This window comes from Aquarana catesbeiana, linkage group LG08, assembly GCF_042186555.1.
Source record: "Aquarana catesbeiana isolate 2022-GZ linkage group LG08, ASM4218655v1, whole genome shotgun sequence".
Taxonomy (NCBI): Eukaryota; Metazoa; Chordata; class Amphibia; order Anura; family Ranidae; genus Aquarana; species Aquarana catesbeiana.
In genome coordinates, this window is record NC_133331.1 from 306,304,392 (window position 1) to 306,326,300 (window position 21,909).

Genomic DNA, 21,909 nt, shown 5'->3' on the forward strand with positions numbered 1-21,909 from the left:
GTATCCTTGGGGTCCCCAAGGAATTCCCTTAATTTGCAGGGATTTCCTCTCACTTCCTGTTTTGCCTATGGGACAGGAAGTGAAGGTAAATATCTCTAATGGGGCACAGATGGCAAAGAAATGAACCAACAGGGGTTATAACACCTCCTTACTCTATCCAAAATGGAAAAAAAAAAATTTTGCCTATTGTTCTACTTTAACTTAGGAAGACCTGTCATGCCAAGTCACTGCTGTCTCATCAGATGTGGTCTTTGTGAGCACCAAGGGTGGGAGGAGGGAAATTTATACCCCCCTGGGCATGAGCGGGAGCCCAGAAGATTGCGGGGAAATGACTTAAAGTATCTCACACCTGAATTGGCCCATGGTACAATACAATACCAAAGGAGGACTATGATCTGGGCACATCCAATCACCAATCATTTAACAATTAGGTTCATTTGTTAAAATTAAAAAAATAAAAAAAAAACACAGAACTCAGTGAAGAACTTTACGGTTTATTTTACAAAACCAAAATGGATAATTTACCACACAGCTAAACGAAGCTTGAATCTAAATCAAATCCTGGCGATGGGAGGTATGTAGCTCCACGACTTCTTCAATATTCATATTAAAATGAAGCAAGAAAGTCCCAGATGGTAAAGAAATAAAGTTCCTTAGCTCATTTTCTGTAGAGAACTTGTACCAGGGTGGCTGGTTTTCATTGGTAACTCTTAAGAGATTTGGGTGGGATATATACGGATGAGCAAGTTTGGGTGGAGGAACTTGACTGGCCTGACCTCAACACCGATAGAACACCTCTGGGCCAGGCCTTCTCGTTCCAACATCAGTGCCTGACCTCACAAATGCTCTTCTAAAAAGAATGGTCAAACATTCTTATAGACACAGTCCTGAACCTTGTGGACAGCCTTCCCAGAGAAGAGTTGAAGCTGTTCTAGCAGCAAATGGCGGGCCAACTCAATATTGAACCCTACGGACTAAGACTGGGATGCTATTAAAGTTCATGTGCGTGTAAAGGCAGGTGTCCCAATACTTTTGGCAACATAGTGTATTCTCAAACCCATGGACCAGGTTTTGGTCTTTCCCATTGGTTCCGCAATTACCACCGCTGGTCCACACTGTAGGTCAACGAGACATGGTGGCCTGGAGAGCTAAAGGCTTGCTGAATGTTCTCCAGTGGGAAAGGATCTTGTGACTGGACCTCTGTTGTTCTAAAATGGAACCTTACCCAAAACAAGGGACTTTTGTTCACAACTTGGACTAAATAAGGCTTGGTGGAGCAAATGTTTGCGTCTGGAAGCCTGTTGCTACTTTTTTTCTATTCTAAAACAAACACAAAATTGGACTTTGTATGGCTACTTCAAGTCTAATCCTCACATTGGCTAACTACAAAAAAAATATGTCAAAGTTATAATTATACATTGATTGGACCAATGAAAACCCATCTACTTCAGGAAAACAAAGGAAGAGCAATGACATACGGCAACCTATAAAAAGAGACGTCGTCTACGTATTGCCATACTTGCCCATTAAATTGGTTCTATTGAGCCATGTGCGAGTGTGGGATCAGCACTAACTGAATAAGGACGCTCGTCTGTGTGACCTCTCTGGTGTTTAAGAAAATTCCCTTTCTGTTTGAAACTTTTCCCGCACACTGAGCACGAGAAGGGTCGATCGCCTATGTGGCTTCTCTGGTGCCTAAGAAAATTTCCTCTTTGCTTAAAACGTTTCCCGCACTCCGAGCACGAGAAAGGATGCTCGCCTGTGTGACTTCTCTGGTGTATAAGAAGGCTGCCTTTCGTAGTGAAACATTTCCCGCACTCTGAACAAGAGAAAGGACGCTCGCCCGTGTGAATCCTCTGGTGTTGGAGGAGGTCTCCTTTTGTGATGCAAGGTTTCCCGCACTCTGAACATGAAAAAGGACGCTCACCTGTATGAATTCTCTGGTGTACAAGAAGGCTTCCAGTTGTGGTGAAAGACTTTCCGCACTCCGTACACGAAAAAGGACGCTCACCCGTGTGACTTCTCTGGTGTCGGAGGAGGTCAGCTTTTGCAGTAAAACATTTCCCGCACTCTGAACATGAAAAAGGACGCAAACCTGTGTGAGTTTTCTGGTGTTTAAGAAGGCTTTCCTTATCAGGGAAACCTTTCTCGCACTCTGGACACGAAAAGGGGCGTTCACCTGTGTGACGTCTCTGGTGTCTAATGAGGTTTCCGCTCGCAGTGAAACATTTCCCGCACAATGAGCAGGAATAAGGACGCTCACCCGTGTGACTTCTGTGGTGTTTAAGAAGGTCTGCTTTTGTAGTGAAACATTTCCCGCACTCTGAACATGAAAAAGGACGCAGGCCCGTGTGAATTCTCTGGTGGGCAAGAAGATTCCCCTTTTGAATGAAACTTTTCCCGCACTCGGTACACGAAAAAGGACGCTCACCCGTGTGAATTCTCCAGTGCATAAGGAGGTTTCCTTTCTCAGCGAAACATTTCCCGCACTCTGAGCATGAGATAGGAAACTCACTCTTGTGACTTTTCTGGTGTAAAAGAAGGTCTCGGTTTTCAGTGAAAGATTTCCCACACACTGAACAGGACAATACATGCTGTCCTCTCTGAACCCCTTCATGCCTTAGAGAAGATTCCTTGGGATTAGGTAGATCTGTCGATACTCCTAAAATCCCGGTGTACAGATATATTTGTGGAATTACAGTATTCGATTGATCAGAAGATCCCCCAGGATTAGAGAGAGCCACAGATCTTTCCAAATGATAAGGTCTATTTTGAGTAATGGCATTTCCTTCCGCGTTATAATCTGGAGATACAACGAAATGTCCCTCAGAGATATCCCTGTTCTGAGCGTAGTGTCCATCTGTTGGAAAGAAATTTACAGTATTAAAAAATGTCATAGGTATGTTTCATGCCTTAAATTAGGGCGTCATGTATGTTGGTACAGCGATTAAAAGTTTCTCAAAGCCCTGGCAGAAAAAACTGGGAACCGTTATAACACTAAACTATGATAACCACCCAGATCTATGATACAATACACCCCAACTACACTGGGTAATAGTGTTTCCACACTGATGACATGCGTTACTGTGAGAATGGAGATAGACCTTCCTCCACATAATTTCTAGGAAGCATACTGAAGATGGACCTTTTACGTGATGTACAGTATATCCACCTCAGTCCTTGGGAAATTATGTTCTTTTGAGGAATGGATATAGAACATTGATGTGATGTCCCGTACCTCCACCTCATTTGTTGACATTATATTGAGAAATGGAGATGAACTTTTCATATGGTGTACAGTATCTCCTCCTCATTTGTTGGGAACATGACGTTATATTGAGGAATGGAGATGGACCTTTCATATGGTGTACAGTATCTCCTCCTCATTTGTTGGGAACATGACGTTATATTGAGGAATGGAGATGGACCTCTCATATGGTGTACAGTATCTCCTCCTCATTTGTTGGGAACATGACGTTATATTGAGGAATGGAGATGGACCTTTCATATGGTGTACAGTATCTCCTCCTCATTTGTTGGGAACATTACATTAAAGGAATGGAAATGGCCCTTTCATAAGGTGGACAGTATCTCCTCCTCAGTCCTTGGGAAAATGATTTTCTTTTGAGGAATGGATATAGAACATTAATGTGATTTCCCGTACCTCCACCTCATTTGTTGACATTATATTGAGGAATGGTGATGGACCTTTCATATGGAGTACAGTATCTCCTCCTCATTTGTTGGGAACATGACGTTACATGTACAGTATCTCCTCATTTGTTGGGAACATGACGTTATATTGAGGAATGGAGATGGACCTTTCATATGGTGTACAGTATCTCCTCCTCATTTGTTGGGAACATGACGTTACATTGAGGAATGGAGATGGACCTTTCATATGGTGTACAGTATCTCCTCCTTATTTGTTGGGAACATGACGTTACATTGAGGAATGGAAATGGACCTTTCATTGGGTGGACAGTATCTCTTCCTCAGTCCTGGGAAAATTATGTTCTTTTGAGGAACGGATATAGAACATTAATGTGATGTCCCATACCTCCACCTCATTTCTTGACATTAAATTGAGGAATGGAGATGGACCTTTCATATGGTGTACAGTATCTACTCCTCATTTGTTGGGAACATTACATTAGAGGAATGGAAATGGACCTTTCATATGGTGTACAGTATCTCCTCCTCATTTGCTGGGGACATGACGTTATATTGAGGAATGGAGATGGACCTTTTATATTTTTGATTTGTCACCTGCTAACAATAACACAAATATAAGCTGTCTCAGTATTTCGTGTTTATTACGTACCTGTATCTATAAGTAGAGAAGATTCCTCCTGTTTAATTTTCATAATCATCTCCCCCTCCTCCATAGTCTGCTGATCTCCACTCACCAACCTCTCTTCTTCTTCCTCTTTAACCTCAACTTTGATGTCTTTCAGTTCCTCACCCTAAACCCCAAAGATGACAGAACATAAAGATTACTCAGAAGAATGTCATCTCTTGGCTTAGAATTAATTTTTAGGCCTCATGGTTAGTCCCATATACCTGATCATGGTGAGGGGTGGTGTGACCATCCTGTGTGGAATCCCGGGAATACAGATTACAAGGACATCTCTCTGGTGGGTTTCTGTAGCTGGATGAATCCACCATATTGTCCTGGTGCAGATCTTTGTGTCCTTTTGGAAATTCTGACTCCTCCATCACCCCATCCTCATCATCCTCCTCTTTATACTCTTCTTTAACCTCAATTTTAGAATCTATAATGTTTTCACTCTGAATATATATAATAAAAATGGCATCAATTGTAACAAAGCAGATAACGTACAGATCCTAATAGTACTATCAGTGATTGTTCCTCATCTACCTGATGATGGTGAGGGATGGTGTGATCTTCCTGTGTGGAATCCCAGGAATACAGAGGATGGGGACATCTCTCTGATGGTTTCCCATTACTGGATCCATCTGTAGGAAACACACACACTGACTGAATACATTGTTTCTATGTGTTTATCAGATGATGGGGGATCTAGGTGGACCCTCAGTACTGCTCTCTCCTTTACAATAAAGTCTCCTCTTACCCGGTGATGTGAGGGGTGGCTGATTGTCCATCATGACGTCCTTGTAGAGATCCTTGTGTCCTTCTAAATACTCCCACTCCTCCATGGAGAAATAGACAGTGACATCCTGACACCTTATAGGAACCTGACACACACAATGATACAGTCACCATCCAGACACATCCCTTGTCTGTTACTGGATAATGTCCCAGAATTCCCGGCACCGCTCACCTCTCCTGCCAGCAGATCAATGATCTTCTTGGTGACTTCTAGAATCTTCTTCTCTTTTCTCTCTGTTGTCCGGCAGTGAGGTGAAGGCACTGTGATGGGTGAAGTTCCGCGAAGATGGCTGCTGGTCGTTGAAGGTTCTCCAGGTGTTTTCTTCACTACTTTATATACCTGTACAAAGTGGAAAGTAACATTAATCTAAACGGAATTTCCAGGATTACTCCTCACCTCGCCTGTCTGGTCTGTGTTTTAATTACAGAGCTAGGAATAAGGTCATGTGACTTCCCAGAATCCTCCTCACCTCTCCGGTCAGCAGGTAGATGATCTCCAGGGTGAGGTTTAATATCCTCTCAGTCATGTGACTTTGGTCCCTGTCCATCCTTATTGATGTGATCTATAATGAAATCTCTGTAGACGGATAATAAACTGAGAATTATCTGGACTGTACTGGGATGAATAACGTCTGAACAGAGTTCCTCTGTAGTTCTGACATCTCAGATTGGTTTTATATAATATTACAGGCCCTTTGTATCAACGCAATCTGAGGAACACATGAGATTCCATCTAAAGTAGAACTAAAGGCAAGACCCTTGTGGTAGTATGTCAAATGTGATATGTCACGCGAAGTATTGTAAAGATAAGAAGTTGCCGTAAAGTGCTAAAATGCATTTGTGTGTGGACATCCCTTTATTGTGAGTATAAAGGCCTCTGGATGGGAATGTTGTGAGCGGTCTAAGGCCAGGAGATGTGTGTCCAATATGGTAGCTACAAAGACAGGGGAATAGGTGCTCGATCCATGAAGAGGGCGGGGCGGGGACTGTACAATTTCTCACCAACACCTGTCCAATCCCTCTATACATGATATCTACTGTAGGGATGTAAGGTAGTTCAGTCTTCTTCCTCCCCATATCTTGATCCAGAGAAGATATGATGTCCATTACATCACAGTGATGAGAGCCAACAACCCCGAGACAGCTTTATGGAGGATGGATAAATGGTTCTATATTTAGGATTTATCCAATCTATAAACCAGAGGCTCTGGATGGACAGTTGGATAAATGGCTCTATATTTAGGATGTATCTGGTCTATAAACCAGAGGCTCTGGATGGACAGTTGGATAAATGGTTCTATATTTAGAATGTATCCGGTCTATAAACCAGAGGCTCTGGAAGGACAGTTGGATAAATGGTTCTATATTTAGGATGTGTTTGGTCTATAAACCAGAGGCTCTGGATGGACAGTTGGATAAATGGCTCTATATTTAGGATGTGTCTGGTCTATAAACCAGAGGCTCTGGATGGACAGTTGGATAAATGGTTCTATATTTAGGATGCATCCGATCTATAAACCAGAGGCTCTGGATAGACAGTTGGATAAATGGTTCTATATTTAGGATGTGTTTGGTCTATAAACCAGAGGCTCTGGATGGACAGTTGGATAAATGGTTCTATATTTAGGATGTGTCTGGTCTATAAACCAGAGGCTCTGGATGGACAGTTGGATAAATGGTTCTATATTTAGGATGTATCCGGTCTATAAACCAGAGGCTCTGGATGGACAGTTGGATAAATGGTTCTATATTTAGGATGTATCCGGTCTATAAACCAGAGGCTCTGGATGGACAGTTGGATAAATGGTTCTATATTTAGAATGTATCTGGTCTATAAACCAGAGGCTCTGGGTGGACAGTTGGATAAATGGTTCTATATTTAGGATGTATCTGATCTATAAACCAGAGGCTCTGGATGGACAGTTGGATAAATGGCTCTATAAACATGCTACATATCTATGTAGTAGCACCTGCTGTAGATAAAAGACGGACATGACGGGGGGGGGGGGGGGGTATTGGATTTAATAATACAAAATAAGATCTTATTACCTCTTCTGCTGCCAGTTCCAGCAATGTCTCCCAGTTCCTCTCAACGTACCTCTCACCAGGAACTTCCTGTCTGTATGTGACATCACTTCCTGTCTGTGGCTCCCGTCACTTCCTGTCTCTGCGTTCCACTGACAATACGTAGGATCACCTCCTTGTGCAGAACATAAAATCAATAAAAAAACATAAAATGTTCTTCAAATTTTATTGTGTCTAAAATCTAAAAACACCGGTCCAAAGTTTTGATTTTTGTCTATGAATTCTCATTCTAGGCTCTCTTTCCTTGACTTGAAGTTCCTCACCAGTTACTGTATATATGGTTTGTGCAGGGCTGGTGCAAGGATTTTTGACACCCCAGGCAAAACCTAATTTTGCCGCCCCTCCTTGGCTTGGCCCCTGACTCCACCTCCCTTTGGCTTGCCCGTGTATACCCCACCATGCTGCCCGATGCATGATATGCAAGAGCCTGGAGGTGGCAGGGGGGGGGGGGGGGGCACCAGCGCCGTGGCCCTGTCTGATGTGTGCTCAAGGCCGGTGCCTACCTTGCCTATAGGTAGCGCCGGCCCTGTACAGAGGATATGTACACAGATAATCAAGGCACTGATGATCAGCTGAGTGCTACCTATAAGTCTTCATCAGTGCCACCTATCAGTGCAGCCTATCAGTGCCACCTCATCAGTGCAGCCTCATAAGTGCCCTTCGTGGGGAACCCTTCATAATGGGCATAGGTGGCATGCAGACCAGGGAACTCAGCACAGTGATGGTGGGAAGTGAGAACCCCTCATAATGGGCACAGCAGGTGCACAGACCCGGGAACTTAGCACAGGGATGGTGGGAACCCCTCATAATGGGCACAGCAGGTGCACAGACCCGGGAACATAGCACAGGGATGGTGGGAACCCCTCATAATGGGCGCAGCAGGTCTACAGACCCGGGCACTCAGCACAGGGATGGTGAGAACACCTCATAATGGGCTCAATGGGTGTACAGGCCTGGATACTCAGCACAGGGATGGTGAGAACCCCTCATATTGGGCACAGCAGGTGTAAAGATCCGGGAACTCCGCACAGGGATGGTGGGAAATGGGAACCCCTCATAATGGGCACAGCAGGTGTACAGACCCGGGAATTCAGCACAGGGATAGTGGGTGTACAGGAGGGGGCAGCAATTACTAGAACTGATTAGCTGTAGTTTCTTCCTGCAGCTGCTGGTGGAAGGGAGAGGAGGAGAAGACAGCTTTCAGATGCTGGATGGAGTAGGAGATGGAGGAAAATACAGCCCAGTTCTAGTAAATGCTGCACCCCCAGGCTGTACTAGTATCAGTAGTATTTTTTTAAAGCCTGTGGTGTGTGAACACACTCCAAAAACTTCACAAGGGGCAAAATAGTGCACACCAAAATGTGAGACACAAAAAGTGCACAGGGTATACATATGGTCCTCCTCCGAAGAGAAGGGACCTTTGCCCTGATCCCCCGGGGCGTTAGGCTCCAGACGGGGACTGGGGTACTTCAAAAGGGTCATCTGGCCGAAACCAGACGGACCCCGTTCTCTGGAAGGTCTGCCTAAACAGACCACCCCAAGTACTAGGTGGGGCTCCCGCAAAAGGAGACCCCATGAGAGAGGACAAACCAAGCCAGAAGGCCATCTCCACCCCCTCCCAAGACGTTCAGGGCAGGCCCGAGGACCTACACCCTACTACTCAAACTTGAAACGTGTACAACACCAACAACCCAAAAAAAAAAAAATTGGTAACAGCAGTACCCAGGAGAATACATAGGGACTAGTGGGCAGCAGCCTGATCTGTAGGCAGTGTTTTCCACTGGTGGTCACCAACAGAAGACAGAAACATGAAGAGAGCTGACACACTGGCTGCCCTGCACAGCAATGGTATTACTGGAGCTGATAGCATGTGTACCAGGACCGATCACTCACACACACCCTCTGCTTCCAACCTGCCATGCCCTGATCTGTACAATGTGACCGGGGGAGAGGGTGGAACATTCCAGAGAGCTCTGGGTTACCAGGAGGAAGAGCTGGTGTGTACAGGGCGGCATTTACAAGCACCAGTCGGTTTTATTTTCCTTCACTGATGTCTCCCTATAGACGGGATCTACGGCTCCCCAGCCAGGAGCCGGGGGGAAGACACTTACAGGCTGGTCTGTGTATTGTTGGTAGGAGGGGAGCGCAGATCTCTCCTATTCACATGTAGTGCGGAGCGGCTCCCTCCACCAATAATCTGCTGCTTATTAAAATGCCCCAGTGACTGAGCCGCACGTCTTCGCACTCCACCCCCCCTCCTCGTGTTTGTCAGTCCTGTCAGACTGAGACACCCGGCTCTACACACAAGGCCGTTGTCATCTCCACACCAGAGAGCTGTATACACAGCAGCCGCGGTTGGGCTCTAGGTGGCAGTGCGCCGTAGGCGGCTGCCCAGTCCGCCTAGTGTTAGCACCAGCCCTGGGTTTGTGCTGCAGAAATGACCCGCCACAAGGACACCTGTTTCGTTGTTGTTCATTGTGAACTTATGACGGTTCATTTGTTAGTGAAGGGTTTGACCAAGCTCTAGATCCCCAAGGGGCACACAATATCAGGTATATGACCCTTTGGGGATCTAGAGCAGAAGTTACCATGTGTTCTGCAGCTGTGATCCCAAAATTGGTACCATATAGGTGCTGTGGATACGTGTGAAGGTCTCATACCTTTTATGCATGCAAGTCGATGTTCTAATTTGGTATTGGGCTGTTTAGGGTACTTTTCACAAAAAGTTGTCTTCAGTTAGCCAATTGTTGATACGATGGTAATGGTGTTTCCTGGTGCCTTCATGGCAGCATATGCATATTTGGGACCTTTCATAGATATTAGTGCTTCTGAGCTCCTTCAAGGCATGGGTGGTAGGTGATAACTAGAGCAACCTGATTCTCATTTTCTGTCTGTTTTATAGTGTTAAAGACTGCTTAGGGGGGGCGTTAGCTACTTTCCCGGCCTGTGTGTTGTCTGTCATTGGATTATGTTCCAATTGGGCAATTCTGTCTGTGGTGTCTGAGTAGATCCAATTGCATCTTGCTACCTTACTGATAACAATCTTTGTAAGAGTCCAGGGCTTACTACGCATGCACCAATGGCGCATTGCCGCAAGAGGAAATCCGTGCCAACTGAGCATGCGCCAAAGATGGCTCAGTGCGCCAACCCGCACCTGCGCAGAAGACTTGATGGAAAAAGGCAGAAAAATGTCCAGGAGGTGCACAGGAAGTGACCTCAACCTGATGGAAAAAGGTGGGAAAATGCCCTGGGGAAGTGACCTCAAACCTCCCTATATAAGCCCAGCCCAGACACTGCCAAATTGCTGGATTATCTTCAGTCCCCCCTTGTTCCTGTGTGTGATCTGTCTGAACTTGTTGTGACCTGTAAACCTATTTGACTACTCTTGATTGCTGCTTGCCATTGACCTCGGATTTGTACCTTGACTATTCTACTTCTTTGCCCCTTTTGTACTCAGCTGCCAGATTGGAACCGACCCCGGCTTGGATCTCGACCATTCTTCTTCTGATTAATCCTTTTATACTTCTTTGCCAAACTGGACTTGACCTCGGATCTCGGACCAAGGCTTGCGCGGTGCTCTGCACCCCTGGCACCCATGCCACCAAGTCTTTGTCTCCATCTCCAGAGGCTTCAAGGACCCGAGGTGCAAGGGAGGCCTCCCCACTACTTCGGTCTCACATCAGTTACGTGGCCCTCGTGACAACCTTCTTGACCTTCTACAGTCTTGATTCTGCCCACAGCATTCTATTGAAACTGCCCTACAAAGACTCACTAATGACTTATCCATACTCACAGACTTTCCACTTCTGTTGATGCAGTTGTCCACCCAGTCCTCCTAAAAGAAACTCTGCATCTCTGCTATTTCTGCTATTTCCTGGTTCTCCTCCTACCTATCTCATCGCACCTTCAATGTTGCCTACAACTCTGTCTCCTCTTCTCCTCTTCCCCGTTCCGTAGAGATACCCCAAAACTCTGTCTTAGGGCCCCAGTTGATAATCTACCATGGCTTCCATTACCCCCTCTAAACTCTCAGCTCATCCTTTCAATTTCCTCTAATATCAGTATGAAAGTCACACCACTCCCTCAAACTCCATCTGTCAAAAACTGAGCTTGTCATAATTTGTATTCCCATTGCCTTCACTTTACCATTGGAATCAATAGCACAACTATCAGTGCCTCCACACATACTAGGGTGATAAATGTAAACCTTGACCTCTTCTTCGGGCCCCACATCCAATCACTGACTAAATCCTTTTTTATTCCAGACCCCACACAAGAAAAAATAAAAAACCATGCCCCCCCCCCCTCCCCAATGGGAGTTGCCTCACTTCAGGGACCCTGTGGGCAACCTCTTTCCCTCAACCCTGGCCCAGTGGTTGTGGGGGTCTGTGAGCGAGGGGCTTATTGAAATCCGAATTCCTCCTTTATCAATAAGATACCGACCCCACATGTGAATCGGAAATGGGTACATACCGCACATCTTTAATGTTTTTTCGTTTATATTCACTATGTGTAATTTTTTACATACATAGTTAGTAAGGTTGAATAAAGACACCAGTCCATCGAGTTCAACCTGAGCGAGTGTGGGTGTGTGTCTAAGTTTTTTAAACTCAAATGTTAAAAAAAAAAAAGCACAATATTGAAAAAAAAAACCTTTATTGTCTTTGCAACCTTTTAAATTACTTTTCAATGCTTTGTACCACAATTATGTTTTCTGGTTTAATTTTAAAAGGGAGAAATTCTAGAGATGAATAAAATAATTTTTATCAAAAGTAACATATTTTTTTTAACCACTTGCCGCCCACCCACCGTCAAATGACGGCTGGGCGGTGCGGCTCTCGTTCTCCTCAAAGTCCTCTCTCTTGATGTCGTGCGTGTGCACAACAGCCCCGTAAAAGTCTTTAGGGCTGTAATGCGCTCGCACGGCCAGGAATAAGAGGAACAGCAGTGTTGAATTTCAACAAACTCCATAGCCATTGGATTTCGATAAGAATACATACTGTATATGGTGAGGCTGGGTCAGTTTAAGTCAGGGCAAAGGGCAAAAAGAATAGGTCCACTTTGTCTGAAAGTGCTCTTATCCAGCGTACACACGAGCGGACTTTTCTATCGGACTGGTCCGACGGACCGAGTCCGGAAGACAATCCGATCTGGTGTGGGCTTCATTGGACCTTCAGTGGACTTTTCCAGCCACAAATCTGACGGACTTTAGATTGGAACATGCTTCAAATCTTTACGTCGTAACTCCGCCGGACCCAGAAATCCGCTCGTCTGTATGCTAATCCGACAGACAAAAACCCACGCTAGGGCAGCTATTGGCTACTGGCTATCAACTTCCATATTTTAATCCGGTCGTACGTCATCACGTACGAATCCGTCGGACTTTGGTGTGATCGTGTGTAGGCAAGTCCGTTCGTTAAAAAGTCCATCGGAAGTCCAACAAAAGTCCGTTGAAAGTCCGCCCGTGTGTGCGCGGCTTTATTCTATAAAGTGACACTAAATGATATCCTTAATCTTCAAAAATATTCCATACACATCCAATAGGACTTCTCTTGGACTCTTTCATCCGGTTTTGGTCTGGTGCTTCTTCTTGGTTTTCTATGGCTTGAGCTACTGTCGGGTGCTCATTGATGGAAGCCTTGCTGTGTGGATGCAAGGAGCTTGTTTGACATTTTCCTTCATCTGAAGTATGAAAGTTCTCAGAGACTCTTGAAATATGTTGTCCAACTCACATGTCACTAACATACCTTGTAAGCCTCCATGAGAGGGGAATGGCTCCATGTCACTGATGAAGATAATGACTGCGAAATTATGGAGTCTATCACTGTCACAATGAGGAGGAGAACCAAGATGGCGGTAATGGGATTATTCTATGTGGTATTTTTAATTGCTGTATCCTTAGAATCTCAGGTGGCACATGTGTGGAACTGGACCTTATGGACTCTCTAAAACTGGATCTTCTGAACTCCCTGAAACTGGTCTTTTTGGATTTCCTGAAACTGGCCTTTTTGTACTCCCTAAAACTGGTCCTTTTGGACTCTCTGAAACTGGACCTTCTGGACTCTCTTGAACTGGACTCTCTGAAACTGGATCTTTTGAACTCCCTGAAACTGGACCTTCTGGACTCTCTGAAACTGGACCTTTTGGACTCTCTAAAACTGAATCTTCTGGACTTCCTGAAACTGGACCTTCTGGACTCCCTGAAACTGGACCTTCTAGATTCTCTGAAACTGGACCTTCTGGACTCACTACAACTGGACCTTCTGGGCTCTCTGTCTCACTAACACCAATGAATGACTCTCTATGAAAATTACAATCATCAACCATTTAAGAATTATGGTAATTTGTAAAAAAGAAAAACAGCACTCGGGGCAGAATATTGTAAAGTATAGAGTGTTTATTTTAAAAAACTGGAATGAACGATTAACATATAATAATACGAAGATTAAATACAAGTTATAGCTTATATAACTAAAATAATAAATATATAAAAAGTTATTAATTATTAAATGTGGGCTGGACCAATGAAAAGACAGCTACTTCAGTAAAACAAACAACAAACAATGACATGCAACAGCCAATAGCAACCTATAAAAAGAATTGTTTGTGTATTCCTGTGCTTGCCCATGTATTATTTCTATGTAGCCGTGGGTCATTGTGGACCAAGTCAGCACTGTTTGTTTAGACCAGGGTTTCTCAGCCAATGTTCCATGGAACCCTAGGTTTCTTTCAGAGGTTGCTAGGGGTTCCTTGAGCAATTTCTGCCTCTCAGATAAGTTCCCAATGACACCAATGATCTTTTTAGCTCTCTGTAAGGGGGTAATTCTTCCCATTGACCACAAGTATAAGGAGCATTCTTCATCAACCAGGGCTCCATGGAACCCTTTGATTCCTCCAGAGGTTGCTAAGGGTTCCTTGTGCAATAGGCAATTTCTGCTTCTCAGATGAGTAACCACTGACACCATTGATCTTTTTAGCTCTTTGTAAGAGGGTAATTCTTCCCATTGACCACAAGTGTAAGGAGCTTTCTTCCTCAACCAGGCCTTCAAAAAACGCTTGGGGTCCCTTCAGAGGTTGCTAGGGGTTCCTTGAGCAATGATCAATTTCTGCCTCTCAGATACGTTCCCACTGACACCATTGATCTTTTTAGCTATCTGTAAGGAGGTACTGTAATTCCCTCACACTAATAAAGCCTTTCCTACCCTTCTCAATACCGAGGAACCCTTGAAATATCTTTCCTGTCTCAGGGAACACCTGCTAAAAAAATACCATATCTACAACTCATGATACATTAGTGTGATTGTCAGTGGGGTGAATGCTCCTAGCACTTGTGGTCATTGGGAAGAATTCCCTTCTTACAGATAGCTAAAAAAATAAATGATGTCAATGGGGACTTATCTGAGATGCAGAAATTTCTCATTGCTCAATGAACCCCTAGCAACCTGTGGAGGAACCAAAGGGTTTCCTGGAACCCCGGTTGAGTAAGAATGTTCCTTACACCTGTGGTCATTGGGAAGAATCACCCCCTTAAAGATAGCTAAAAGGATCAATGGTGTCAGTTGGACCTTATCAGAGAGGAAGAAATTGCTCATTGTTTAAAAAACCCCTAGCAACCTCTGAAGGAACCCTGGTTGAGGAAGAATGCTCCTTACACTTGTGGTCATTGGAAAGAATTGCCCCCTACAGATAGCTAAAAAGATCAATAGTGTCAGAGGGAACTTTCCTGTCTCAGGGAGCCCCTGCTAAAACAATACTATATCTACAGCTCATGATACATTAGTGTGATTGTCAGTGGGATGAATGCTCCTAACACTTGTGGTCATTGGAAAGAATTGCCTCCTTAAAAATAGCTAAAAAGATCAATGATGTCAATGAGAACTTATCCGAAAGGCAAAATTTCTCATTGCTCAACGAACCCCTAGCAACCTCTGGGGGAACCAAAGGATTCCATGGAACCCTGGTTGAGGAAGAAAGTTCCTTATACTTGTGGTCCTTGGGAAAAATAACCCCCTTACAGATAGCTAAAAAGATCAATGGTGTCAGTGGGAACTTATCTGAGAGGCAGAAACTGCTCATTGCTCAAGGAACCCCTAGCAACCTCTGGAAGAACCAAAGGGTTCCACGGAACCCTAGTCGAGGATAAATGCTCCTTACACTTGTGGTCTTTGGGAAGAACGACCCCCTTACAGATAGCTAAAAAGATTATTGGTGTCAGTGGGAACTTATCTGAGAAGCAGAAACTGCTCATTGCTCAAGGAACCCCTAGCAACCTCTGGAGGAACCGAAGAGTTCCATGGAACCATAGTTGAGAAAGAATTCTCTTTACACTTGTGGGTCATTGGGAATAATTACCCCCTTACAAGTAGCTAAAAAGACCAATGGTGTCAGTGGGAACTTATCTGAGTGGCAGAAATTGCTCAAGGAACCACTAGCAACCTCTGGAGGAACCAAAGGGTTCCATGGAACCATAGTCGAGGATAAATGCTCCTTACACTTGTGGGTCATTGGGAAGAACGACCCCCTTACAGATAGCTAAAAAGATTATTGGTGTTCGTGGGAACTTATCTGAGAGGCAGAAACTGCTTATTGCTCAAGGAACCCCTAGCAACCTCTGGAGGAACCAAAGTGTTCCAGGGAACCATAGTCGAGGATAAATGCTCCTTATACTTGTGGTCTTTCGGAAGAATGACCCCCTTACAGATAGCTAAAAAGATCAATGGTGTCAGTGGGAACGTATCTGAGAGGCAGAAATTGCTCATTGCTCAAGGAACCCGTAGAAACCTCTGGAGGAACCCAAGGTGAAGAATGCTCCTTACAGTTGTGGCCATTGGGAAGAATTACCCTCTTAAAGATAGCTAAAAAGATCAGTGGTTTCAGTGGGAACTTATCTGAGAGGCAGAAATTGCTTATTGCTGAAGGAACAACTGCCAACCTCTAGAGGAACACTAGGGTTCTGTGGAACCATGGTTGAGAAACCCTGCACCTATGTATCATGAGTTGAAGATATAGCCATTTCTTGCAGGGGTTCCTTGAGACCAGAAAGCTATTTCAAGGGTTCCTCTGTGTTGATAAGGTTGAGAAAAGCTGGTTTGGAGGATGAAATGATTATAATTGACTCCCCGACTACTTCTATCACATCACGCCTGAAACACTTTCCATATTTTCATAATACTGATAAAATGCCTATCCACCAAATCTGAAGCTCGTAGGGTTACAATCATTCCCTGGCATGCTTATATATCTTGAGTTTCCCAATCTACATACCCACTGAGCCCATTACAAGGGGCTCCTACTCTCTATGCTGGAATAAAAAAATGTGAAGAATGCAAAAAGAGGCATAAAGGACCCCCCCCAACGTGGGGGGTGGGGACACCTTGGGGGGTGGGGTACGAGTACCAGGAAGTGTAGAAAGCTAATCTTACCAGCCAGAAGACTCGGCCCAAGAGTCTCCACTGATAATTAAAATGTCACTACCCCTTTATTGTTATTTTACATCTCTGGTGTTGAAGAAGGTTTCCTTTTGTAGTGAAAGTTTTTACTGCACACTGACCATTAAAAAGGAAGTCTACTTGTGCGAATTCTGTCGATGAGGAAGGTTTCCCGCACGCTGAGCTTTATTAAAGATGCTCAACCGCGTGACTTCTCTCATGTTCGAGAAGGTTTTCTTTAGTCGGGAAAGACTCCCCGCACTCTGAGCACAAAGAGGGATACACATCTGTGTGACTTCTCTCGTGTTCGAGAAGGTTTTCTTTAGTCGGGAAAGACTTCCCGCACTCTGAGCATAAAAAAGAATGCACATCTCTGTGGCTTCTCTCGTGTTCAAGAAGGTTTTCTTTTGTAGTGAAGGACTCCCCGCACTCTGAGCATAAATAAGAATGCACATCTGCGTGGCTTCTCTCGTGTTCGAGAAGGTTTTCTTTCGTAGCGAAAGGCTTCCCGCACTTGGAGCATAAATAAGGATGCAGATCCGCGTGACTTCTCTGATGTAAAAGAAGGTTTCTTTTCTCAGTGAAACATTTCCCGCACGCGGAGCACGAATAAGGACGCTCGCCCGTGTGACATCTGTGGTGCCTAAGAAGGTTTCCTTTTGCAGCAAAACATTTCCCGCACACTAAGCACGAATAGGGACGCACGCCCGTGTGGCTCCTTTGGTGTACAATAAGGTCTCCTTTCACTATGAAAGTTTTCCCGCACTCTAAACACGAGAAAGGACGCTCACCCGTGTGGCTTCTCTGATGTCTAAGAAGGCCTCCTTTCGAAGTAAAACATTTCCCGCACTCTGGACATGAAAAAGGTTGCACGCCCGTGTGACTTCTCTGGTGTCTCAGAAGGTTTCCTTGAGCGGTGAAACATTTTCCGCACAATGAGCACGAAAAAGGACGCTCGCCCGTGTGAGTTCTCTGGTGTTGAAGAAGCTCTTTCTTGGCGGTGAAAGATTTCCCGCACTCCGAACATGCGAACGGGCGCACGCCCGTGTGAATTCTCTGGTGCGCAAGAAGCATTCCCTTTTGACTAAAACATTTCCCGCACTCCGAACAGGAAAAGGGTCGTTCACCCGTGTGACTTCTCTGGTGCAGATGAAGGTATACTTTATCCGTGAAACTTTTTCCGCACTCTGAACACGAGAAAGGACGCTCCCCTGTGTGATTTCTCTGGTGTCTGAGAAGACCTTTTTTGTCAACAAAACATTTCCCGCACTCTAGACATGAGAAAGAACGTTGACTCTTGTGACTTCCTCTGTGTCTCCTATGGGACATGAATTGTATTTCGGGGGTCACAGTTTGTGATGTATCAGAAGGTTCCTCAGGATTAGAGGGGTCCATTGATCTCACCCAATGGTAAGGTCCCTGATGTCTATTATCAGTAAAAGGATTTACTTCTGGAGAATATGGTGTAAAGCTATTATCTTCCGCATTATAACCTGGAGATAACATAAAATGTCCCTCAGAGGTATTTCTGTTCCAAATATAGTGTTCCTTAGCATCTGTTGAAAATCAATTTGTTAAAAAATGTTATAGGTACGTTTCTTGTGTTACATTCAGAAGTCATATATGTTGGTCCAGCACTCAACAGTTTCATAAAGCTCTGGCACTAAAATGGGAGCAATTAGAACACCAAACTATGATTAACAACACATGCAAAATACACTTGGTAATGGTGTTTGGACATTGAAGACATTGTTTCATATGGTGTACAGGATCTCCACCTCATTTGTTGGGAACATGACATTATATTGAGGAATGGAGATGGACCTCTCATATGGTGTACAGTATCTCCTCCTCATTTGTTGGAAATATAACATTATATTGAGGAATGGAGATGGACCTTTCATATGGTGTACAATATCTCCTCCTCATTTGTTGAGAACATGACGTTATATTGAGGAATGGAGATGGACCTCTCATATGGTGTACAGTATCTCCACCTCATTTGTTGGGAACGTTACGTTATATTGAGGAATGGAGATGGACCTTTCATATGGTGTACAGTATCTCCTCCTCATTTGTTGGGAACATGACGTTATATTGAGGAATGGAGATGGACCTTTCATATGGTGTACAGTATCTCCTCCTCATTTGTTGGGAACATGACCTTATATTGAGGAATGGAGATGGACCTTTCATATGGTGTACAGTATCTCCTCCTCATTTGCTGGGAACATGATATTATATTGAGGAATGGAGGTGGACCTTTTATATGTTTTTTTTTTTTGTTAAGTTTGATGAACCCATGACATTTTTCCACTCATGTAACATTGTAAAACACAAATGTGAACTATTTGCACAATTATTGTTTATGACTTACTTGTGTCCATTTGTTGAGAAGATTGATCCTGTTTACTTTCCATAACCATCTTCCCCTCCTCCATATATGGCTGATCTCCACTCACCAACATCTCTTCTTCTTCCTCTTTAATCTCAACTTTTATGTATTGCAATTCTTCATCCTAAACCCCAATGATGACAGAATACATTTGTAGAAAAAAAAAAGAACAAGAGATTACATAGAAAACTGCCCTTTTATTGCTTGGAATTAAACTTCAGGTCTACATGTTCTGTTCCATCTACCTGATGATGGTGAGGGATGGTGTGACCTTCCTGTGTGGAATCCTGGGAATACAGAGGACGGGGACATCTCTCTGGTGGGTTCCCATTACTGGATCCATCTGTAGGAAACACACACACTGACTGAATACATTGTTTCTATGTGTTTATCAGATGATGGGGGATCTAGGTGGACCCTCCGTACTGCTCTCTCCTTTACAATAAAGTCTCCTCTTACCCGGTGATGTGAGGGGCGGCTGATTCTCCATCATGACGTCCTTGTAGAGATCCTTGTGTCCTTCAAAAATTCTGTTACTGGATAATGTCCCAGAATTCCCACCGCTCACCTCTTTAGACATCAACCCAATTATCTTGTTGGCAACTTCTAAAATGTTTTGTTTATTCTGTATTTCAGTTATCAAATAAGGCGGCTCAGTAACAGAGGTCAGGCTGTTAGTCAAGTTTGAAGGCAAACAGTGATCTCTCTTTGTTGTGTTATGCTCTGAAGATGGCCTTTTCTCTATGGTACAATCCTGTGTGATAAAATAATGAATATGAGATTCTTAGAATCTGCCACCTCTCTGGTTAGCACATTGCTCTCTTAACGATGATAAACAAAGTTGGTAAATGCTAATCCCCAGAATTCCTCACCTGACCAATCAGCAGCTTGATAATCTCATGAGCAAAGTTCAAAATCATCTCCTTCAAGTAAAAGGTTTTCTTTCTAGTTATTAGTTCACTGAATTTCTGTTGATCCTCCGTCCTGACGTCCTTGTAGAGATCCTTGTGTCCTTCTAAATACTCCCACTCCTCCATGGAGAAATAGACAGTGACATCCTGACACCTTATAGGAACCTGACACACACAATGATACAGTCACCATCCAGACACATCCCTTGTCTGTTACTGGATAATGTCCCAGAATTACCGGAACTGCTTACCTTTTCCATCAGCAGATCAATGATCTTGTTGATGACTTCTAGAATCTTCTTGCGGCGCTCTACCTCTCTTGTCAGGCAGTGAGGTGAAGGCACGGTGATGGGTGACGTCTCCTGAAGACAGCTACTGGGTGTTAATGGTTCCCCAGGTTTTTCCTTCACTATTTTATAATCCTGAGAGAAAAAGTAACAATTAAAATGAATGACTTCTCAGAAACCTTCTCACCTTTCTAATAAGGTCTGTGGTTTAGTTACAGAGATAAGAGTGATGTCATGTGACCTCCCAGAATCCTCCTCACCTCTCCGGTCAGGTCTGTGTTTTATTAATAGAGATAAGGGTGATGTCATGTGACCTCCCAGAATCCTCCTCACCTCTCCGGTCAGCAGGTAGATGATCTCCAAAGTGAGGTCCAATGTCCTCTCAGTGATGTGACTCCGGTCCTCCTCCATCCTCACTGATGCGGTATATGATCTAAAAAAAAAAAGAGCTCTGTTCCACGTTTTAGAGATTTTAATAAGCAACCCTAGACAAAACACTTTATTCTAGGCATAGATAGAGCAGACAAGGGTTAGATCTTCTGTTAAGGGTTTTATCACTAGATGGGCTTTCTAGAGAAGTATTACCCTGTATATATTGGTTTGGAGAGAAAGCTTTACTAAATATTACTGAACATGTGTGATGTAGGATATGTAGACATGACATTGCCGGGAATGTCTATATTGTGAGCTCCGTCACATTAGTGACACGGCATGTATTGTGCACATTGATGTCACCCTGACAGCCAACTCCACCAACATAGGTCTGTGGGCATCTATATTGAGGATGTATCTGGTCTATAAACCAGAGGCTCTGGATGGACAGTTGGATAAATGGCTCTATATTTATGATGTATCCGGTCTATAAACCAGAGGCTCTGGATGGACAGTTGGATAAATGGCTCTATATTTAGGATGTATCCGGTCTATAAACCAGAGGCTCTGGATGGAGAGTTGGATAAATGGCTCTATATTTAGGATGTATGTGGTCTATAAACCAGAGGCTCTGGATGGACAGTTGGATAAATTGTTCTATATTTAGGATGTATCTGGTCTATAAACCAGAGGCACTGGATGGACAGTTTGATAAATGGCTCTATATTTAGGATGTATCTGGTCTATAAACCAGAGGCTCTGGAGGATAAATGGTTCTATATTTAGGCCGTATCCGGTCTATAAACCAGAGGCTCCGGATGGACAGTTGGATTAATGGCTCTATATTTAGGATGTATCTGGTCTATAACCCAGAGGCTCTGGATGGACAGTTGGATAAATGGTTCTATATTTAGAATGTATCTGGTCTATAAACCAGAGGCTCTGGATGGACAAATGGTTCTATATTTAGGAGGTATCTGGCTTATAAACCATACCAATCACAGTGACTATGGAGGAAGAGGACGGAACATGATGGGGGGATTACTGGGTGTAAATATAAAATAATATCTTATTACCTCCTCTACTGCCAGTTCCAGCAATGTCTCCTCTCTACTTCCTCCCGACTCACCTCTCACCTGGAAATTCCTGTCTGTTTATAGCGTCACTTCCTGTCTCTGCATTCTTTTTGAGGATACTTAGGATCATCACCTCCTTGTGGAGAATATAAAGTCTGCAACATGCTTTGTATTACAATATTTTGACAGGTTCTTGGTGCGTTCTTTTTTTTTTTGTTTAA

At 43.9% G+C, this 21,909-nt stretch overlaps 1 protein-coding gene across 1 annotated transcript; it reads right to left on the reverse strand.

The window, feature by feature from the left end:
- Nucleotides 1-474: 474 nt before the first annotated feature.
- LOC141106902 (uncharacterized) lies at nt 475-21,909 on the reverse strand. The gene is made up of 16 exons (XM_073597831.1): nt 21,689-21,909; nt 20,574-20,673; nt 20,205-20,375; nt 19,915-20,118; nt 19,502-19,796; nt 19,288-19,385; nt 19,025-19,166; nt 16,841-18,203; nt 13,234-13,520; nt 7,184-7,272; nt 5,307-5,474; nt 5,097-5,220; nt 4,883-4,980; nt 4,564-4,791; nt 4,325-4,466; nt 475-2,860 (listed from the first exon to the last, which is right to left on the reverse strand). Exons 2-16 carry the CDS (start codon nt 20,649-20,651, stop codon nt 1,527-1,529), a joined length of 4,821 nt encoding a protein of 1,606 aa, XP_073453932.1. The 5' UTR covers nt 20,652-20,673; nt 21,689-21,909; the 3' UTR covers nt 475-1,526.